Here is a 23972-nt window from a genome sequence, read left to right as displayed (position 1 = left end):
ATAAATGTAAGTCCTATCCTTCTAAAAATTGGATACCACTCCTTGTTATCGTAAAAATAATGGAAGCCATCTTTTATCTACAAATCACATGGTTGTCATGAGCATGCATATTAAAAGGTATACTAGAACCACTTTCATATTTGCAAATATTTGCAAATATGAGCAATTACTACATAATTATAGTTTATGTAAAAACATAAAATTAACGAGTTTACATGTCAATATTACATGCTTAGTAAGTTATACATGTATAGTTAAAACAATTAAGACAGTATACATGCGTACTACCACTGAAAAACTGGAAGTATTTCAAGAAACGACTGTTACTGCATGGTACATGTATGAATGAGGGATTTAGCTCTACATACAATATTAACTGATATATTATTATAATAATAAGTAAAATTAAAATCTACATTTGAAGTAAATATATTTAGTGAATGATGGGCATTTCTAATTTTAGTTTTGGTATTCTAGTGTATAGTACATATAGAGAATAATTGATTTACAGTCGATAACAGAGAGAGAGAGAGAGAGAGAGAGAGAGAGAGAGAGTAACTAATTTACTATATCTACTATATTTAATAAATTATTTATGAAGCGAACTTATAAACGAACTACAGTTAAGCTATAAAACCTTCAATTATACCATCTTATTTTCGCTTTCTGGTTTAATTCTCAACCTCGCAATTATTCTTTTTTTTTTCTTTAAGCATAAAATTTTATTTTCTATGTTCTTTAAATGTTGTAAGTAGTTATATATTTAGTTCTAATAATAATACGCAACGCTTAAAAAAACCGATCTTTCTCTAAGATATCGCCCTTACGGCGGAATTCACGCTCGAGGGAACAGTTGATGGGAAAAGTTTACATACAGCATAGCCGGTCACACATGAAAACATTTATTCCCTTCACTGAAAAACAATCTATGTGTATTGATCAATCTCTAATGAAATATTTAAGCGCATACTTGATTTTATTGGATTATTTCACCATTTTATCTGCTTCGTTGTAAGTATTTAAATATCATTTTTCTCTAGAAAAACATATCTTCAGATTTTAAACTTCAAATGAATGTAATAATAACTTCGGATTAAATTCAATTAAGTTTACTTTTAACTCATGAGTCATATGCTACTCTATAAATGTAACAATGTGCACTTGTATACATAAAATCTAATAAAAAATGTTGCATTTTTAGTTCTGTCAAAAAAATTAGATAAATGTATTATAAATTTTACATTGATGACAAAAATGCCACTGTCGGGTTTGGTATTATATTTAGGGTAGAATATTACATGTATACTACCCTTTTGTTTCATTTGTGTTTATTATATTTGAGGATCCTACCCAACTTTTGGGATTGCGTCTGTTTTGATCGACATATTAACTACTTAGTTTTATGCTAAAAGTTCAGCGTTATACAGGAAGTTTTCAATATAAACTCGCTCATTAAAATATGTAAAGTCTGAATATAACACCAGATTTTGTGCACTTTGGAGCATGCAATGTGTGTTGATTTCCATAAAGATAAACATTCCGTGCCGCTTTCATTAAGTGTTTAAACATTTTGTGCGTATCCAAGTTTATTAATACTTACCACCGGTTGCCCATACAGGCGTCTTTCTCCGTCATCATTGATTTTCGGCAAACAATGCATAGCATAGTAGGCTCTATCATTCCGCTCGTCCGTGGGCGTACCATGTGTAAAATCATGCATGCACGGGCTTCTCGTGCTAAACAATGTTAACAATAGGATGGCCGGGCTTGTAACTATGTGTTTTGTGGATAAGTGGCTGTCACTGCATTAACTCAGCTGGTGATGTATATATACACATATCTATTTGATAAATGCCTATAATTCTATAATTAAAATGACAGTTATATGATTTAAACTGTATTAGTGACGTGCTGCATGCCTTTAGCAGATTGCGTGAGAACTTACGGTATTAACAGTAAGCCGGTAGTTCTGCACATGCGATATACATTTACTAAGAGATGCCACAGCTGGTACCTTTAAATGCCATAATTATGCGTATACACAGACAAAGCCACAATGTAAACCTCCAGCCTTATGCATTTTTTTAAGTTTTCCAAATTTAGAAAAGGAACCTCCGTGACAGAGTGTTTAAGATCGCTGACTTCAAATCACTTGCCCCTCACAGATGTGGGTTCGAGCCTCACTCGGGGTGTTGAATTCCTCATGTGAGGAAGCCATCCAGCTGGCTTACGGAAGGTCGGTGGTTCTACACATGTGCCCGCCCGTGATGAAATAATGACTGGAGGGGCACCTGGGGTCTTCCTCCAACATCAAAGCTTGAATGTCGCTATATGACCTATAACTGTTTAACCAAACAATTACAAAAAAGAGACTGTATGGTCTCATATTTGCATTAAAGTAATATACTGCGTTATCAACGCAATAAATGGTGAGATATACAACGCGAGGAGGGGGAAGGAGGTTACAGAGACCCATTACTATTAACTGAAATTAATATAGTGGTCCCTTACCACTTCGATTTCCGTTTTTAACCGCATTAGTTCTTGTGTTCACTTTAGATTTCTATGTATTCGAACTCAATACCTCCCGATAGATTGATGTTATTGTATGTGCAGTTTATAAGCATCTCCAGTTTTTGCAATTACTGTAAAGACCTCATGCTGTGATGCTTTTTAGCTGAGATTACCTGTACTATACGATAGTGAATTAATTCTTGACAATGCAACTTATTACCAATAGCATTTACATAACATGAATGGCAGAAATTATCATGTAAATTACATTATATGTGACGATTGTTTCTTTTGAGGAACTTTTCCAAGACTGTGTCGCAGTGTCTAGCAGATAAAATCAGAGAGTTGTTTTTGTGAAGTTGTTTTATACTGCCGGTGTATTTTTTTTTTTCAACAAAATAATTTCAAATCGTTAGGAGTAAAGAATTTGAGTTGATACACTTTAAGTATTTTTATTCAGAAAGTAAAGAATAACGGTTGTGAAAAGACGGAAAATAAATGTGTTTTACCTCAAAACATTAATAACAGAAACACTATGTGCAATCATAAGCATATATGAATTAATTATCTTTATAGTGAAGATTTTTAGCGTATCTAAATGAAGCCATTCTAAGATTATACCTGGGTACTTTTCAAAGGAAAATACCAAAAAATAAACGATGTTTAAACAGGGACCTAATAAATCCTTACTCTATCTTCCAAAGCGGACATTACGAGGCGGTGTTAGAGGAAAAATGTCACGACCACAGAAAAACCGCATGACTGGTGGAGGCATGTGGCGAAAGAAACAGCAACGAATTGACGAACCGGAAGGACTGGTGCTTGACAATTTAGGTAATAATCAACCATTTCGAAAGAAGGTAATCAGTAGGGCTTGTGCTGGGAAAAAAACCCAAAGGATAATAAATTGTCCCATTTTACTATCTAATGCTATTTTATTATGAAAATCTAAAATCTGAAATGATAGATGTGGCAACAACATAGCATTAAACATTTGAATAAAAACAAAATATAGTGACGCCATTTTTAAAATTTGCAGGTGGTGACAGGCATTCACTGATAACATCAGAATCAGTGACATCATTAGCGGCAGAACTTGGTGAAACTACATCATCCGATAGTTTTCAGAAAGAGGTAGGTGTGTTGCGATACCTCTTTAGTTGAGAGTTACCTGTATTTGAAGGGAGTTATATCTGTTCTGTCACTGATAGCTCTTTTTTCAGATGTGTATCTTTCTTTGTAATAGTGACAGCAGTGTAAAGTAATCGGATATCGGTCAGGCTTTGACTGATAGCTCAATTTACTACAAAGATATTACAATAACTTACTTAACCTAGCAAAAATGCTCTCTTAAGGAGATGCCTATTAAAATCTAGGAGATATTTTGTCAGCGAAAGTGCTAGCTCTAAAGCCAATAACGCTATGTGCTTAACACTTACTAGTATATGGAGCTATCATTTGAATGGAATGGTATATAACTTAAAATGCTAGCTTTTAACTTAGCAAAAGTGCTCTCTTAAGAGATGTCTATTAAAATTTAGAAGAAATTTTGTCAGCAAAGTGCTAGCTCTCAAGCCAATAAAGCTATATGCTTAACACTTATATGGAACTTTCATTTGAATGGAATGGTATATAACTTAAAATGCTAGCTTTTAATGATTGAGAGAAAGCTCTGTTTTAATTCACAAAGCGGAAAAAATAATAACCGCGCTGATGAAAGTCACTTAGAGCCTTTCTGATTGGTAAAAAATCTCTAAAATATGTTTTGCTATCTCTTGCCATTAAGATGACATCGCTCTATCTCTGAAACTTAAAGAGATATCTTTTCCTGTAGTATATGAATAAATAGTGAACGGCTTACCTAAGAGCCGGACTCCGGATTCTACTACCCTTCTCTCGCATTTTTGTATCCTGTTACATCCAAACTATGTCGCTTATTGTATCAATCTTTGGATTGTCTTAGGGTTATCATAGGTTGTTCTCTTGTTTATAAACATTATACAAGGATTTTATGGCACAAAAATTAATTGGTACTCACTTTTACGTTATAATTTTTCTCCTCTGTTTAGGTAGCACATAAAACAAGCACGCTTCTGATTGGTCGACAGGAAGCGGAAACGGAAGTGTTCACGGATGTACTAGTTAGAAGAAAGGGAGATGTCGACAAGGCTTTACTGTTTGTGATTTCTACTTTGAAAATAGAATCAAAAGTAAGTTCTTATAATTTTGGAGGCATTTAAACGATACTGCATATAGAAAAATATTCCTTAAAGTATAAATCTAGTTAGTGTTAGATTTTCGTGTTTGAACTTCAGCGCTGTCCAATTGATTAAGTACAGTCATATCATTTTAAATTTCAGAAAATTATTTCTGTTTCACTTTTGCAAAAGCTTGGCGTAGTTCAAAGATTCTGTACTTAAATTGTCTCTTTAACACTTGGCTTTAAAGTCAGCAAGCGTGCATTGTGAATCAGATTAGAATACTTAAAATACTTACTCCCTATATTTGACCAGTTTTGTCTAATATTTCTTCTGGTATTAATCTTTTTACATTTCTAACACTTTTGGTTGTGGTAAATCATCGTGGTTCCCGTATTTTTGTATTCAGATCTCATTGCTGGTTAACAATCTGATAAACCGGGGTGCCAGCACATCTACTGCTGACTCTGAATTGAAGACACCTTTACACCATGCTGTCATTAGAAATCTCAAAGGTTCTAGTATAGTTTACTATGAAATCAATTAATTTCATCGAAACGAAAAATATTTTTAGAATTCAATACGGCAGAGTTTTTTTTTTATCGCAAACAAGATTGGCTGCAGTTTGGAGACTTTAAAAGGTGCAGAAGAATATAGTCAAAACAAATCCGACTACTACAACCGTCAACAATTTCACTATGCTTCTGGTTGTACTTATATATCACATTCAAACCGGCTCTAAAGACCACACCCCGTATGAAGGTCACTATACAACCTGCTTATAAAGGACATAATTTTCTGCCCCAGTTCAAAATAATTTTATTGTACCTAGGTGGAAAGACCCCTATCAAAAAGACCTTTTTCACTTACAGATTCATTCAGGAATATTTTCTTAATAAGAGCGTAATCAGGCTTTGTCTTACAATTAAATGTCACTTAAAACCGAAAGATAAGTTTTTCTTGCATGCGAGACTGGATTTTTCCATGTTTTTGCCGGTGATGGAAAACTCGTCTCACACCCTGGGATGTAACATGAGTCACGTTCTGTGATTCATGAATGAATGTTTGAATTCATATGCTACTAAAATGAAACAGTGCTTAAATGAAAGTATTCGTTCAATTCTATTTCCTCTATTAATTGAAGAATTAATACGACATGCAAGAGAAAACATCTATCCCTCTTTGAAGATACGGATGGAAATATCTGGCTCGAGGGTAATTGCTTTACGATAACTCGACAGAGCCTCATTATCGCCTAAACATGCCCTCGAGTCAGATATTTCCCCAGTAAAAGATTCTTAAAATTATAATTTTGCACAGGTGTTGCTGCCAAATTACTTGACAATGATGCTTTTCCCCACGCACGTGACAAATACGGCACTCTTCCATTGAAAATTGCCATGGACAACAAAAATGACGACATGTGTGCACTTCTGCTTGCCTATATGCCAAATGCGTTGTAAGTAAAATCAAATCAGTGTTTAAATGTATATAGAGCTAGACAAATTGTCCAAAGATGCCATGCTTTGTTGTGACACAATATGATGGCGATAGTGCAATCGTATGATTAGAAAGGTAATATTGTGGCGATGGTATAATAGCAAGACAGTAAGATGGCTAGGTGGTTGGTGGCGAGCGTAGAATAATTGATTGGTAATCATACTGTCAATATCCTATTATCAAGCACAGTCATCCTAATCTATTTATTGCACTATGGTCAATGGTAGGATTTTAACGAGTGAGAAGCCCGTACAGTAAAAATGTAAGAAATGCAAGTAAAACCTACTTACATTAGGTAGCAGAAGTCAGTTTTTGGACTTAAAGTTCGCCAGCTGGCCGGGGGCTATCTTCCTTCGATTCAGTAGAAATCAACTAAACAAATAGATTTGAAAGAAATAAAGCATATAGTTATCGTGTATGTGTACGCTTTCTTAAAATTCATTAGAAATATACCATTTATAAGACTCTGTAGTCCATACGTAGCTAATAGTATAACTTAAGGTTCGCCAAAATATGGACCAATTTTCCAAAATATTACCATATTTGGCCTGGTGTGCCAGAAACGTAAGGGGAAAAGCAGGAGCCCAACAATGCACAGTGCCTTGCACACAAACCTCTGCCGTACTTATTCTGCATAACAAACCTATGTCAACCGATTACTTTTTTCAGTACTCCTTGCTGAATTAGGCCTCTGTTATTTTGACATTTGCACATACAGCCAGCAATCAACATTCGCAGTTTCGCATCTGACCAACTTCAGGACACTAATTCCGCTGAATGTTTGTCAGATGGCCATTCCACACCACCAAAGCACAAATTCCGCATTGAATATCATTTTGAAGGAAGACAGGGCCTTCGGTTTTTACACTTACCTTTATTTTGAGATTTTGACCCTGGCCAATTCCCATGCAAGGCTGAAAACTACCAGCTTCTACCTTATTACCTAAGAAAATCTACCAAGTGAAATAGCAACGCAAGCATGGTTAAAATAAATTGAAATCGAACACGTCTCAGTTTTTCAAAAATATGAGCCGCACCATGATCGAGAAAACCAACATAGTGCGTTTGCGACCAGCTTGGATCCAGACCAGCCTGCGCATCCGCACAGCCTGGTCAGGATCCATGCTGTTCGCTAATGGTTTCTCTCATTGTAATAGGCTTTGAAAGCGAACAGCATGGATCCTGACCAGACTGAGCGGATGCGCAGGCTGGTCTGGATCCATGCTGGTCGCAAACGAACTATGTTGGTTTTCTCATGGTGCGGCTCAATTATAGTTGAAAAGCTTGTGAATCTCATCAGTTATTGCGCAATATAATTAGACGGTAAATGAAGCTATTACATTAAAATAATATATTTCATTTCATCATGTATTTCTATATTGTGCTGTATTACGTAGGGTACTAATCAAAATATAAATCTATATGTATCTTTTTATTTAAGTGTGCGTGGCTTATTTATCTCATGCGGAAGAAAAGTTGCCGAATTTTCAATTCATGATTTACTTCGTATTGAGACCAGTATGCAGGTATTTCTCTTTAGACATTACCTCTCATGTTAGGTAGTTGTTAAAGTCGCTGTCACTAAGGTCCTGATCACACTTTGAGATAAAAAGCTCAAGTCGTTTGCTCCTGTCCGAACTGTATATTTGACATGAATAGAGTAGTGTTCGAAAGTTTGCTGTTATGAGATGAGACTTACACCCATATCCCCCAGGTCCAGCTATCGTTTTGGGGCTTTAACTTTCACATGTACGGAGCAATTCTGGAATGTATTGGCTGAAGTATTTGCCTGAGCGAGAGGGCACGTCGCACTCCCGAGACAGGTCCCTCTCGCAAAGGCCGAAGTCACATTTGTCAAGTCTTCCCAGATGAACAACACAAGTATTTAAGCCGGTACACATTGAAACTGGTCTTAATCAGGTAATGAATTGAGTTTCGTAAAAATTATATTCTATATCCTGTTGTTTATTTCGAAGCTAAAATTATTTCCTATGTAAATGGTCCTCAGCCTTTGATATAAAGCGTTGCCCCTCTGGTTGCGCTTGAAATGAAATACACTTTTGTGATGTGAAGAGTATGGACGTTATACGAAATTCAGCCGTCAATCTGAAAACTCAGGCTCTTAACACACAGGAGTCGAGGTAAATGTCTAACCTTGTATAGACTGTACCTTCAACCTGGTTTAAGCAGTCTTGGAATTAATTAACAGAAGTGCTCGTAACAGTGGTTGCAAGCTTAACCAAGGCCCCTTCCTTAAAGACATCTGTTGAGCCTGATTCAGTCCAGTCCGTAAAGGAACAAAGGAAAGGGCGCTGCATTGTTGCCGTTTGGATATCATATTTCTGGCGACTTTAACTGATGTTAACATTTTTGTAAGCGAACATTTGTTTGCTTATATGATTTGTTAAGCTTCATATCTACATCATCTAAGTCAGTACCTAAGTTTGTTGGTTATTTAAACGTTGAACAAAGATACAGGCTGTTTTCTCATACAGAACGTTTTCAGTATGTTGTTTTTGCCTTGAAGTATGTCACACCATTTGTCTATCCTTTCGTAGAAAACGATTCTATCAATACTTGACTGCTTGATAGAGACAAGAGGTTCCACCGATAGATTGAGAGTATATTACGATCTGCTGGAATGTGACGAAGACGGACGGACACCAACAGATAGCAACTTTATTGAAAAGTCAAGATCACCGCTTCAAGTTATTGCGAAAAAGGGAAATAAGGTATAAATTATCGTATTATTCTTGTTTGAATGTCATCATTAACAGCTAGGATAAAGCAGAGAGTTTACCTGAATTTACATTTTCTCTATTAAAAATGTAATGTCATGTCACCTGTATAAAATGTAATTTTATAAAACAAAAGTTATTAATAATATACTTCTGATTTATTTGGGAAATTATTGCGCTGGACGTATAACCGCCTTAGTGTATAAATAGTGTTCAAACACGGTTTTGCTATAAATTATTTCTTAAATACCTGCGTGGAAAAACTGATACACAGTTACTGCCCCTAAGAAAACTCCACAACCAGTGTATTAAACGCATACAGTCAATACCAACAAGTACTAGGACAGATATTGCCCTGGGTTGTATTGGAATTCATCCAATTGCCAATTTGATAGACAAAAGGAAATTATTGTTATTTGGTCAACTTTGCTAGCTAGATACTAAATTCCGAATTAAAGAAGTCTTCGTACACCGATTAACATCATTCATGTTATCACCGAGGAAATCAAAGGGATTTATACCAGATATCTACATGATTTTGGGAAAATACAATCGAACAAGTTACATTTTAAACTTTTACCGCACAGGGATATTTCCTAATCTAAGTATCTGGAAAAGAAATGTCAAAATAGCAATAGAAAAAACAATAGAATTTGACTGGAAAAACCGTATACTTTTTGATGGAAGTCTAAATCAGTTTATGCTAATACATTCGGTCTTTGAACCCTGTAACCTGTGGCATTTCAGCCGTTGTGCTAGATATCTGCAGGCTGAGTGCACATCCACATTCATTTTAATGTGCCGAATTTTTAATAGATAATATGAAACGCATTGCACGAAGTGTAAGCAAGTAACCAATGACCTGAGTAAACATATTTTGTTGTTTTGTCCTTCAAATGAAGCGAAGAGATCCTGGTTATGGGTTACACTGTCTAACAGCTTGGGTATAAAAAACTTTCAAACACTATGTACATTTTCTCCTGACTTACAAATAATTGAAATGTTTCGTGGCTTCACATCATTTTGTCTGAGCGACGAGGCCAGGGTGTATAGCTTTAAAGCTTTTGTAAAGGGTGCACATCTGATGAACTGGCTGTAAAATATTTCTATGTGAGTTCAGCAATTACCTAGTTGAATTCATAATAGATCAGCAAAATAAACAATAATAATAATTTCGCCCAGGTATTTGCACATCGTAAAAGTCTTAATGCTTTCGTTTCGATTAAGGCTTTTGATATGGTGTGTTACATTTTTGGCTGAGATTGATCGCTCAATGTTGTTTACATCAAAATATATTTATATATCAATATCGTTCTAGTATTAGACAAACCTCAATTTAATACTTACATGTCTTCTCCATTCTACAAGATTTTTTTTCTTTCCATTTATGTATGCTCAATTTCATAAACTGAGTGAATAAGAAACTTAATTTTGCTAACGAAATTGTTATATATAGATCTTTTTCAGCATGTAATTATGGAAAATTATATCTTAAATGCATTTGTTGTTCACATGTACATAAATTTTGTATATATTGTTTGTCTTATTTGTATTTAATTGTATTGTATGATTCATATGCTCTTCGTCATTGGAGGAAATAAAGAAATATATATTTTTATAAAACAGATGTTCTAGAGTAGAGATGATATAACACAATGAAGATATACTTAATTCACACACTGTATCAAACACTGTATCGATTATTAGGTGATGGACGTCTACGCATTTCAAGGTTATGCCGCGGGATAAACATGTTTAAACATGGTAACGCGTTGACTTCACGTCGATCTACCATCACTCACATGTTCATCTACTTGTTTATATAAAAGACATATCAGAATCGATCTGAAAGATATATAGCGAAACTATGTTTTAATGCATCTCGCAATACTTACTCGGACTATGCCTTCGTAACATTCCACAGGCGTATAACCTCTTCGTATCGTTTCGATATGTTAAAACATGGTTCTGCTATGAAAATATATTTCTTAAAAGTACGGTGTTTTACATGTCATTGATTATTTAGTTTAAACACAGTTTTGTTGATTTCTTTAATAACACTCCAGATAAACGAACATGACTGCAACATCTATTAACATTGTTGAAGCCGAACATCATTTTTGTTTAGTTGTTATGATTATAGCAATATACGATACAATTATAAAAGTACAATATCTGAATAAATTTAATATTTACATATCATGCCTCACATTAAAAAAAACGTGTTAAGCTGAAAGAGTATTGACTTGATGTAAAAGTGCATTAGTAAAGTATTTTTTAATCTGAACAGAATATTGTTCTCTATTACAATCATATATTTTATGATACACGTTCGCACAAACAGGTCAAAACCGAATGCACGTAATTAGAAAGACGATAAGAATAATGTAAATGCACTATCTTTTATTGCAGAACATTGTTTACCATGACGCAGTAAGGTTGCTTATAAGAAGAAAGTGGAAGCTGTATGCTAAAAGGAGGTTTGAGTAAGTTAAAGAAATGGTTATAGGCTTTTGCACCATACAGCAGAAATTGAATGAATACTACTTCAAAACATTTTATTACTTTGCATTTTGTTTCAACTCAAATCGTGAATTGCTTTTCTTCATTGAACATTTCTTGATAGTTAAGGACAAGACTTAAACGAAACAGTCAATTATAATCATGCATAGACTGTATGGTACAACTGCTCTCGATTTTAATACCAGACAGGAAGGGATGATCCAACGTAGTTGTTAACTTGTAGCCCAATCACTTTGCTTGTGTTAGTCATTATGCAAACATTATGTGTCATTATGCGGTGTTCAGAAGAACTAAAATATGATCGAGCGATAACATGAAACACATTATTTAAAAGATGAAATACATGTATCTATCAAATGTATACAATTCTTTACCTCTTACCTGTTAGCCATAAGAGTATCACTTCATTGTTCTCCAAAAATATGTTTGCCCAGATTGTCTGGGAAAGGATATGTTAGTATATATGCAATATAGTAGTGAAACGTGAGCTTTTGTCCCCACAACGCATTTTACGGGCATGAATCTATCCCGCTGTAAGACAAACTGAAAAATATATGAGTCTAACACGATCTTCGTGTGCAGATTTCCAATACACGTCGTTGTATTGTTAGATCTGTAATATTTAATTTACTTTATGAATATCTATTCATGCTTTTATTACAGGTTTAATTCCTTCCTGTATATTCTTGGGTTATTTTGCATCACCTACTCAGCTATCGTGGCTGTTACGTCGCCTGACCCAGCTGTGTATAATGGTCCTCTGCAGATATCCAGGGCTGTATTTGAAGTTTTATCCCTTGTAATGGTGGCGCAAAGTGTTTTTACAGAAATTAATCAACTTAGACGGTGAGTTAAACATTGAAATCATTAATTTTCGCGGGGAAAACTTTTCTATGATTCCGTGGTAGCGTCAACTAGATTTAATCCCAACGGATAAGGAAAACGTTTTAAAGACATTCATTTCATCTTCTGAAGTTGAAACGATTGATTCATATCCCCGCGAAATCGCCGTTTTGGTCAAAACCACCACAAAATTTGTTACGCACGAGATATTTATTGTGCGTGTGTTCGGGTTTAACGTCTTTTTCAACAATTTTTCAGTCAGTCTACTTGTAGCAGTGATGACATTGCCCAACTTTATAGTGCTGCCTCACTGGAATATCACGCGTGATATTCAACCCAGTCACATTATATCGACACCTGGTCGACCAGTCCTAATGTTAAGCGCCAAGCGCGGAAGCTACTAGTACCATTTTACGTTTTTGGTATGACGCGGCCAGGGATCAAACCTTCGACCTTCCGTACTTGAGGCACGAAATATATTAATTTCATAGCAATCTATATTCCCCGCACACAAAGGGTCATGCAATAAATAATTTTAATTTTATTTTTCATGTTGAAATTGAATCACGTACCAGGAAATTACTTCTTTTTTGTAGACATTTTCGGAAATATTTCCACAAAAAAACTACTCTGATCGCTTCCGTGACACTTTTAAAGTGCTACATTATGTAGGCAATGCCTGAATTATTTCCGTGAAACGTTTTATTGGTTTATTTTTTTCGTGTAAGAGTTTATTTATGCAATTTGATGTCTTGCAAATGTTGCCTCCCTTCAGGGGCGTTACGCAGGAATATTTTTTCGAACTATTTTGGGTTGTTTTCCATAGGCACAAAGCGATGCGATACAAATTTATAATTGATTTGATAACGTGACGTAGCTGTTATATTTTTTTGCATTTAGACTCATTTTAATTAAGGCAGAATATTTCAAACTAGTCCTTCTTCCTCCTTAGACGCATTTGATATTTCCCTAAGATGTGAACTATGCGCAAGGATAACAACATATTTCGTTTCGTGAAGTCAAACCAAAATATGTTTAAGCGTTGTTTTTTTCCCAAGAACACCATTGTTCTTTTTGTAATTTAATACCGGCTGGAAAATCATCATGAATGCGTATCTTCTTACTGGATGGAATGCTATCTTTCTCAAACACAAGCTAATATATTTCCATGGTACAGGGATCCACTGGAATATCCTGAAGATTGCGTTTCTATTTGCTGGATGGAATATGATCTTTCTCATACACAAGCTAAACTATTTCTAGATACGGGGACCCGCTGGAATATCCTCAATATTGCGTTTCTGTTTACTGGATGGAATATTATCTTTCTCATATACAAGCTAAAATATTTCCATGGTACGGGGACCCGCTGGAATATCATCAAGATTGCGTTTCCGTGATGGAATATTATCTTTCTCACACACAAGCTAAACTATTTCAAGATACGGGGACCCGCTGGAATATCCTCAAGATTGCGTTTATATTTACTGGTCGGAATGATAAAAATCTCATACAGAAGCTGAAGTATTTCCATTATATTGAGACCCGCTGGAATATCCGCATGGAATGTCAACTGTCTCATACACAAGCTGATTTTTTTTCCATGATACGGGGATGTATTTGATTTAGCGTCCGTTTTCCTTTTTTAATGTTTGTTTGGTTTAATATTACATCGACACACATACATTTTACGGCGACTTTATAGCTTTTCATGTTGGAGGAAGGTCCTAGGGGTACCTCCGAACATAATTGTTAGGCACCAACCGACACCTCTGTAGAACCACCGACCTGTTTTATGCCGGGTGGATGGCCTCTTCATATGAAAGAATTATACAGCCCAAGAACCTACAGCAGTGAGGGGCAAGTGATCCGAAATCAGTGAGGTTAACTACTCGGCTACGAAGGCCCATAGACTAATTTGATTTATTGCCCGTTATCGTGAATTTTCTTTTTATATTGGCACAAGCTAGAATATGTTTACATTACGTTTTAACTCCATTTTATTTTCATATTTCAGACACAAGCTTGAGTATTTCCAAGATCCATTTAACTGGTTTGATATGTCGTCTGCAATTTTGCTGATTTGTGTGGTTCCTTTAAGATTTACACATAACAGTGCACAGTGGCATGTGTTTGCATTTGGATATTTATCTTGGACAATAAGGATTTTCAAATTCGCCGCTGTGTTTAGGTAACTATAAAGCTTGTATTGTCATAAACGCGTTTGATATGAACGTGTCACTTTTAAAATCTATAACAATCTTAATCATTAATCATTTTAATCATTTAAAATCTATATGCAGGATCATGAATAAAAAATGGTGACTTTAGAAGTTGATCTGGATAATATTTAATTGAAGCATTTTCTTGTTTCGTTGTTACAGTCTTCGATTAGATTGAAACAACAACAGCAAAAACAAAAAAGAAAAACAACAACAAAAAAAAGAGCAAAACAGCTGTAGTTTCTAAATTCATGTTGCATTTTTCAGACAAACAGGTGCGTATACTCAGATATTGGCAAGAATTATTGCCCATGATTTTATCCAGTTTGGTGTCGTGTTTCTTGTCATCCTTCTGGCCTTCAGTGGATCATTCTTCCTATCTTTGAGGGGCGACGGAGATCTAGATACACATAATGAAACAAGGTAATACTTTAAAAAGGACTATTGGATCGGAATAAAGCAAATTTTTGATTTGCATGTTTATTAGACAAATATAGCCCACATAATGAAGTAAATTTCAACGTTTAAGATTTTGAAATTATAATTGTTGCATATCTATAGTATGTGTTTTAAAGTCGTCCAGTATTGGTAAAAAGTAATGCTTGGTTTGATGTATCTCATTTTTTGGGACGGGGTCTATAGCTTTTCGCATATCGGTCGACAACCAGTTAGTTGTTCAGTAGACTTTGCGTTTCCGATGTTACATATGGTTACTCGTTAAAAGCCATGTTTTCTCCGATGCTACTTGTAATTCCTCAATCATGTTTTCTACGAAGTTACATACGATTCCTCGTTAAAACCATGTTTTCTCCAATGCTACATTTAATTCCTTAACCATGTTTTCTCCGATGTTGCACGGGATTCCTCGTTAAAAATCATGTTTTTTACGATGTTACATATGATTCCTCGTTAAAAACCATGTTTCCTCCAACGCTACATGTTATTCCTTAACCATATTTTCTCCGATGTTACATATGATTTCTCGTGAAAAACCATGTTTTCTCCAATGCTACATGTAGTTCCTTAACCATGTTTACTCCGATGTTACATATGATTCCTCGTTAAAATCCATGTTTCCTCCAATGTTACATGTAATTCCTTAATAGTGTTTTCTCTGATATTACATATGATTCCTTGTTATAGACCATGTTTTTATGTTTTTTCCAACGCTATTTTATATGGTTACTCTTCTAAGACCATACGTTCCATGCAGATGTTATAATATATGATTAATCGTTATATGCCATGTTAGCCCGATGTTATGAAATATCATTACCCTATAGATCCTTTCCCCAATGTAACAAGTTATTACTCGTTATAGACCATGTTTGTCCGATGTTACACGTGATTACTCGTTATAGACCATGCTTTTATGATGTTACACGTGATTATCCGTTATATACCACGTTTTTCCGATGTTATGTGATATCATTATTCTATAGATCACCTTTCTCTGATGTTATATATGATTACTCATTTTAATCCAAGTTTCTCCAATGTTTTACTTGTCTGTGGTTACTCATTATTCATATCCTGTATCAGTAATTTCAGAGCTTGAAGTTGCATTTACGTTAATGTTGCCATCCAGGTAATTCAAAACTATTATTGTAACGAGTTCGAGATATGTTAGCTACCTTGTGTATCATCATTGACACTTTGAAACATTTTCAGCACCTTCTGGGGAATATTGTTTGTTGGCGTTCGGTCGTTGACAGAAGCTCAACCTGTGGTTGATTATACCGGAGAGGACGGATATGGGTAGGTTTATTCTGGATATAGTCTGTTTCAGATTTATGGACCTTCAGTGTATATTTTGAATTCAATTACAGCACTTTTAGCAAAAGTTCCTGTCAACTTATTCTCCATTATTATGTCTACAATTTTTGCCCGTTTCCTCTTACATACAGTGTATTTGTTTCCTTGTACTGTACTTACAGTGTCTATTGTGTTTATATGTAAAATTTGTTTCAAATAACATAACGAAAAGTTTCAGCTCATATTGTGAGTATACCTTACCTTGAGAGAATATACATATACATGTACTTCTATTGTCAGGTTCTGAAAATATTCAAATGGTACTGAAAAAGAAAATACTTCCAAAAAGGATACTACAATAGCCAATTTTGATAGTTTTTATAGACAGCAAGTCTTTCTTCGAAATGTCTCTTTTCGATTGAGTTTGCTCATGTTTATTTTATTTTGTTTACATTTGCAGTACTGTCAGTGTTATATTTATGGTGTGCTTCCTGTTTACATGTATTGTCATTCTACTGAATATTCTCATTGCACAATTGACTGATACATATCAGAAGGTGCAACAAGATGCGCAGAGAGGGTTAGAGGTCAATAGAGCATGGATTGTTGCCAAAGTGGAGTTAAACAGTTTCTTCTTTGGGAAAGTGAGTAGTGATTTTTGCGGATTGCGTCAAAATATTGTTTAGCTGATAAATGAGTATTTGTGTCAACAGTGTATTTCCGACCTCGGGCAATAGTTTGACTATTGACTGGCAAGCCTTTCAATAAGTGACAAATATGAGCTTGTCAAGGGAAGAAGAATTGAATAGAATGAATAATAGTTTTAATTGTTTACGATCCACCTTAATTAGCATAAACTTATGAAACTATTAAGCGAGGGGGTTTTATTTAAGGGTTTTAAAAACTAATAGTCAATGTTAGTGTATCATCGGCTGTAAATCATACTTTCATGTATTTAAGGACTTTAGAACATCACGATATGCGGAGTATGAAGACATAGATGATCTCAAAGACGTTCTAACAAAATGGGATTCTCCACCACTGAATGAAATGAACAAATATGTCAAAGACATCTGGGACACCTTAGATAACCACAAAATGAACCTCCTTACCATACAACATAGGCTGGTTCGTCAAGAAAATACTTTGCGAAATATACAGTAAGCTAAATGCTTTCAACGTTTTTGTAAAGATTAAAACTAGTTCACGATTAACCATTTAATATTGTCAAAACTTATATTATAATATTAAATATTTTTGTTGATATGATAAAACTACGAATGCAATATATTGAATTGAGAAATGTTTTGTAATTTTCTGAAGCTGAAATAAAGAAAACAAACAGAATGCTGCTGCATTCAGAAAATATATATCAGTACCCTACTGTGTTCCCTCTTCTTGTATGTTTGTGTCTTGTTTGTTACTTCTATGTTATTATTGCATACGTTTGTGTTGTGTATACATTTAGACATATTACCCATATATCCATGTGGAGTGCTGTATGGGCGAATGCGTTCTTTGAATGTGGCTTTTCCTGTCGGACGTTTTTCCTTACTTCTTTTAAAGGAATTGTATTACAGAATATGAACTTTGCAGTTCATTACCACGTGATGTATCTCTGTTTTCTTATTATTTATATTCTTTATACGATAGCAATCAATTTCGATTACAGAGATCAGTTGCGTTGCCTAGTTGCTATGAACACAACAGGGTTATGTGATACACCAGACGCAGGTTTTCAATCTTCTCAGAGACCGAAATTCTATCGCAGTAATACAGAACAAAATGGTTCCATTCAAACCGAAGACATGAATGATACCAGTGCAAGGAGAAAACATTTGCATAAAGAAAAGAGCATTTCACTTGACGATGTTCAAGCTGTTCTTAACGGTATAGATAAAGACGACAGTGAACTAAATAAAGCAGATTCTACAGAAGCAGACGAGAATAATCAGTAGCAAGTGTTTATGGTTACTGTGCCAAAACAATAACTTCTGGTATTCACAACTTGTGAGTACTTTCCGATAATTCTCTTCGACAGATCTTTCATGAAAGATGAAATGCATGAGACACATGGCAGCAAATGTTTTAAAAGACCTTCTCCGAATACTTTCTTAATTACAGTTTTTTAAAATTTGTAAAAATGTGTGTTTAACTTTCAATGCCAGTCTATGTCTCGTGTGTTTCTCGGTCAACTTGTGTATGAAAAACATTGAGACCACGTTTTGCCTTTGTATGATCATAAGAGGCGACGCAAGAGGGTCTAAGATCTTGGGTTTTCTGTATGGCTGTGATACCAGTAGGTATAAAGATTTGATTCCATACCTCATATTTATTTTGATGTAAATGGGATCTGAAACAAAATTTCTTATTCATGTTTGGCGTGATATAAACATGTACTGAGTTGTTTCGCCGTAAAACCAACTTCAATTCATTTTAACTCACTGACGTTCTGTAGTTGAAAGTCTCATTCAGTTCATGAATAAGAAAAGTTTCCTTCTTTAAGCTAGAATCACACTGCCCCTGATGGGCTTGCGGATGAGTTCCGGATTCCCATCCACGGATTGCTCCGGGTGTGTAAGAAAAAAAAGGTTTTTGCGAGTAATGCAATCGTAACAGAACATTAATTAACCTTATTAGAACCGGAATAAAACCGTAATAGCTCGATTTCTACCACAGTGTTTGTCTTCCGGACTGTTACGATCTTTTAAGATCTGTTACCATCTTTTCAGAACTGTTACGGATTCCTTACGGATATATTATCCGTGGCAAAAATTTTGAGCATGTTCAAAACTTCGCACCCTTGCCCCCGGACGCCCCCGATTTCTGAACGGATACACCGGATGACTTACGAATGAGTTATGAGTTCTACGGATGCGTTATGGATGGTATTCGGAACTCATCCGCAAGCCCATCCGGGGCAGTGTGATTCTAGCTTTAGCAAGTTAGTCTCGATATCTGTTATTTACGGTTACAGTAGTGATTCCGTTATGGCTATCGCCAATTTCTATGCGTTTTCAAATGCTATTTCGACATTCCTTGGACGTTGCTCATACATATAGAATGTCTTTCCTAACTAGCGGAGAAAGCTGAACTCGAATTTTAGAGGGTGTGTAATCGAACAAAAACTTCCCATTGTCATTATCTCAGCTTGAGAATGCTAATGAAAATGTTAGCATAATAGCAATAAGCAAATAACAATTATTAATCAAAATTTACGTCCATTTACTCTGTGTAAAATTACCAAGGCAGTTACAAATTTGGATATGTTATTATGTGTTATTAGTTTGCTAATGTCTTGTCACGCAAGCTTAAAATATTTTTATATTTGAAATAAATGTTTTGATACGACTCAGTTCCTCTACTTTTTTCTGTTTCACAAACGTGTAGTCGAGTATATATCAGAACGGTTGAGAATATAGCAGAAAAGTCGATTATGAAATAATTTTAGCGCACTGCGTAGCCATTCATGAATTACTTAGAGCAATATAAAGTGATAGGAATTTCAACAATAATACGAATATAAGTTTTGTCTATAGAAATTTATCGCATCAACGTTTCGGCTCAAGCCTTCATCAGGATAATTCACATACAAATATTTATTGTTTTTTTAGAGCAATATAAAAAAAACGCTAAAGTTTTAACTTTCTTCCCAATCATTTAGATTCATTTCATAGATTATATTCTACAAAATTAAGTATAACTTTACATCATGAAGTGATTTGTCTTTGCATTAATTACATGGTTGACTTCTTTTGCACCGATTAAACGACTTGCATTTTATTTATACAAGCAGTGAAATGGAGATTAAGTGTCGTAAAGGTTGTCCTTTGTATCTTACCAGTATATAGTGCATTGTTCTCTGGAAGTGTCTAAAACTTTCAGAATAATATACAGGATTTTTACTGAAGAATTAAGACATTACCTTTAGGAATATTTGCCTCGTATTGTATTGGAAAGATCTTCTTAGTTATTAATTTCGTAGTTAAAAACAACGAAGAATGTTTTAAAAAATATTTGAAGAAATTTGTTTTGTATTATTTTCAGTTTGACACTTTAAAGTAATATCGTTAACGTTTGATAATATTTAGATTGTAGATTGTGTTCTAACACTTTCATTTGTGTATTGTACATGTACCATTTCTCCCTGTTGATTTAGAAAATAATATCAAAACTTGCTCTTTAAGTCCCAATAGCCAATACCCAACTGAAATATCTATAACGATGAAAACCAAGTACCGATATGAGGGAAGGAAACACTTTGTTTACGTCGTCGTTCAAAGAGATGTCATTTTAACATGCGAAATCACACATCTATATCTCAGATAATAGATAAAACTTTTTTACAGTAGGAACAGCCGTTTATCAACTACGTGTTGATGTAAACGTTTGAGATCAGATCAGGAACATAATACATTTTCATATCGTAAGCAAATTTGTCTTCCCTGTACAATTAATTATTTAGCGCTCAAAACAATACACCGGATCGCAGTGCCGACAAACATAATTACAAAAGTTTGGTATTACACTAGTGTAATACCATTTTGACGTGGCGTCTTTTCAAGTATAGATGGCGTTGGTCGAATCAACTTATGCGAGCACTAGTGCTCAAAGGTTAGCAATGAACTGTATCATTTTATTCGACTTTGAACATCGTCGTTTGGCAGCTCAAAAAATGCATATAAAAAGTTTCGATACTAGTAGTGTTTCACAACGTACACTAAGAAGATGTAAGTGAAATCTGGTCAAAATTGACCGGTGAATATTTTGGAAAAACTGGATCATTTATTTAAGTCTACAAAAACATAATCAATTTGCTCACATATGTATTGAATTCTGGAAAGGGGCTGCACGAAGGGGTCATACTTCTTGACAGGTCAGCACCTTTAAACGCTCACTGGTTTTAAAGAACTGTTACATGTCTTTGTTTTGATGCAACTGCAATAATGTGCCAGTGTTTAAACTTCACATAACTAGATTAAACAGATTAAAATTGTTACGTTAATGTTTTTCCAAAAGGCATTCTTTTATAAAGGGGGACAACTTTTGAGAATATATTAAGTATTAAATTGTACAGGACAGTAGATTGTTGGTAAAAGTGTTGTTCCTTTACCAAACATTTCTGTGAGATGGTGATATAATGCTAAACCTTAAGTAAAATTAAATATCTACATTTGAAGTAGATATTACATAAAAATAAAATATACTGAAAGATATGCATTGGATATCTTTAATATCTCATTTCAGTTTTGGTGTTCTAGTGTATAGTACATTTAGAGAATAATTGATTTACACTCGATAAGAGAGAGAGAGAGAGAGAGAGAGAGAGAGAGAGGGAGGGAGGGAGAGAGAGAGAGAGTAATAATTTACTAAAAACTGTTGATGTGAAACGAACTAGCTATAAAAGCATTCAATTATATCATTTTATGTTCGCATCCTTAAACCAATCTTGCAATTATTCATTACATTCATTCTTTAAACAAAACTTCCTTATTCTGTGTTCACAGTTAGTTTATCAAGTACTGTAACCTTTAACAATACTATGCAGGAATACATGATCCTTTTCTAAGATATCGCCCTTTGGACGGAATTCACGCTTGAGGAAACACTTGACAAATATAGCATAGCCGGTCAAACCTATAAACATTTACTTTCTTCACTGAAAAACAATCTATGTGTATTTATCAATCTCTAATGAAATATGATTTTATTGGATTATTTCGCCATTTAATCTGCTTCATTGTAAGTATTTAAATATCATCCTTTTTCTCTAGAAATATAAATGTAACAATGTGTACATGTATAAACTCTATTAAAATGTTGCATGACAAATGCAAACTGAGGTAATGGTATTGGTTTTTCTTAATTGACATAAATTGTTAGATATAATTTGAATTAATTTTACACTGATGATAAAAATGCCACTGTCGGGTTTGGTATTATATTTAGAGTGGAATATGATATTACATGTATACTTCCCTGTTGTTTATTATATTTGAGGAACCTGCCCAACTTTTGGGACTGAATCTGTTTTGATCGAAATATTAACTACTTAGTTTTATGCAAAAAAGTTTAACGTTATACCGTAAGTCTTCAATGTAAACTCACTTATTAAAATATGTAAAGTCTAAATATAACACCAGATTATGTGCACTTTGGAGCATGAAATATATGTCGATTTCCGTCAAGATAAACATTCCGTTCAAAGAGTGTTTAAACTTTTTGTGTGTATCCAAGTTTATTAATACTTACCATCGGTTGCCAATACAGTCGTCTCTCTCCAGAAAAAATGCTAGTCATCTTTGATTTTCGGCGAACAAAGCATCTCCAATACCAGCTCTAGGGGCGTCCTTGGGCGTTTATTCCGTCGATGGAATTGAGTCGAGTCGGATCACGTAGCTCGAGATAAACGGTCTAACACCGGGAACCGAAGTGGAGTTTTACAGCCCTGTTTACGGCGCATATTTACATTTGGTCACACACCAGTAAATAGTTTTCCCTATATATTCTATATAAAACAGACATTTTTTAAAGAGCTACCAAACATAGCTAGACCCATTTCAGAGAACAAATCCTTACCTCATTTTAAAGAGTTGTGATAAAACTGATAAAAAATGAAGAGAATAGTAGGGGTCATATATCTTCTAAGAGAGATTTCTCTTGTCACATTTGCTTACTGTAAATCACATCAAAATCATACTGCTGTGACCTGGAAGTACTACTCATACTAAAACTGAGTTTCACTTCACCAAATACCACCTCCTCTCCCATTTTTCCTCACTTATGACTTCCTGGTCATAAATTTATCATATGTTTATTTCATTACGATTTTCTTTGACATTGAAGTTGTACCTTCTCATTCAGCCTTGTTCTCACATTGTTCGAGGTCCTCCCGATTAGGAGGTGTTATGAAAATTTGACCCGAGAACAATATTCTTGGGCCTTATTCGTGTCATTAGGGCGATTCTGTCTCGGGTCGGTCACTGAAAAACAAGAAGAAAGAAGCGCCCAAAGACGCCCCTAACATTCCGATTGTACTTTAGCGTGGCATGACAGTGTGTAAATCATGCAAGCTAGGGCTTCGCATGCGAAAGAATGTTTAAGATTTATGTTGAACAGGCGGATGACCGTGCTTGTAACTACGAGTTTTGCAGATTGATGGCTGTCATTGCATTAACTCAGCTAGTGATATATTGGATGTTTTTCTTTTATATATTATGAATGTTTATAATCTTGTGACATATCTAAGTTATATAATTTAAAATGTATTAGTGACGTGTTGCATGCGATCCTTTCCTGTAGCAGCTTGTGCGAGAACTTATTAGCAGTAAGCCATGCGATATGCAAAGTAGCATTCACTAAAAGATGGACCAGCTTTTGCCGCCAGAATAATTATACGCATAAACAGACGAAGCCACAACGTATTTTATCTGGAGACCTCCAGCTATAAGTACTAGTGTATTTTTTAAAAGTCTTTCAAAGTTAGAAAAGGGACCTCCGTGTCCGAGTGGTTAAGATTGCTGACTTCGAATCACTTGCCCTTAACCGAAGTGGGTTCCAGCTTCACTTGGGGTGTGGAATACTTCATCTGAGGAAGCCATTTAGCTGGCTTACAAAAGGTCGCTGGTTCTACCCAGGTGCCCACCCTTGATGAAGTAATGCCCGAAGGGGCATCTGGG

General features: G+C 34.9%; 2 protein-coding genes across 8 annotated transcripts in view; both read left to right on the top strand.

Moving 5' to 3' along the window:
* The first annotated feature begins 993 nt into the window (after window positions 1-993).
* Window positions 994-23972, top strand: part of LOC123529780 (uncharacterized) — a 43310-nt gene continuing 20331 nt past the window's right edge. Inside the window, exon 1 of one of the 7 annotated variants that reach the window (XM_053521759.1) lies at window positions 994-1011. Coding sequence is in view for 5 of the 7 variants with exons in the window: in XM_053521764.1 (XP_053377739.1) it covers window positions 21967-22035 (69 nt within the window). In the remaining 2 variants the exon portion in view is untranslated. Of the gene's footprint in view, window positions 1012-21151; window positions 21170-21705; window positions 22036-23972 lie in introns of those variants that run through there. The other 6 variants (XM_053521760.1, XM_053521764.1, XM_053521762.1 and 3 more) reach the window with 6 other exon arrangements.
* LOC123529781 (uncharacterized) lies at window positions 7431-18278 on the top strand. The gene is made up of 10 exons (XM_053520878.1): window positions 7431-7738; window positions 8771-8944; window positions 11363-11436; window positions 12137-12319; window positions 14334-14507; window positions 14806-14961; window positions 16210-16296; window positions 16754-16937; window positions 17215-17453; window positions 17966-18278. Exons 1-10 carry the CDS (start codon window positions 7733-7735, stop codon window positions 18249-18251), a joined length of 1563 nt encoding a protein of 520 aa, XP_053376853.1. The 5' UTR covers window positions 7431-7732; the 3' UTR covers window positions 18252-18278.

Source organism: Mercenaria mercenaria, chromosome 13 (genome assembly GCF_021730395.1).
Source record: "Mercenaria mercenaria strain notata chromosome 13, MADL_Memer_1, whole genome shotgun sequence".
NCBI classification, from domain to species: Eukaryota; Metazoa; Mollusca; class Bivalvia; order Venerida; family Veneridae; genus Mercenaria; species Mercenaria mercenaria.
Note: the sequence above shows the minus strand (reverse complement) of the source record. Positions and strands in the feature narration are given on the sequence as shown.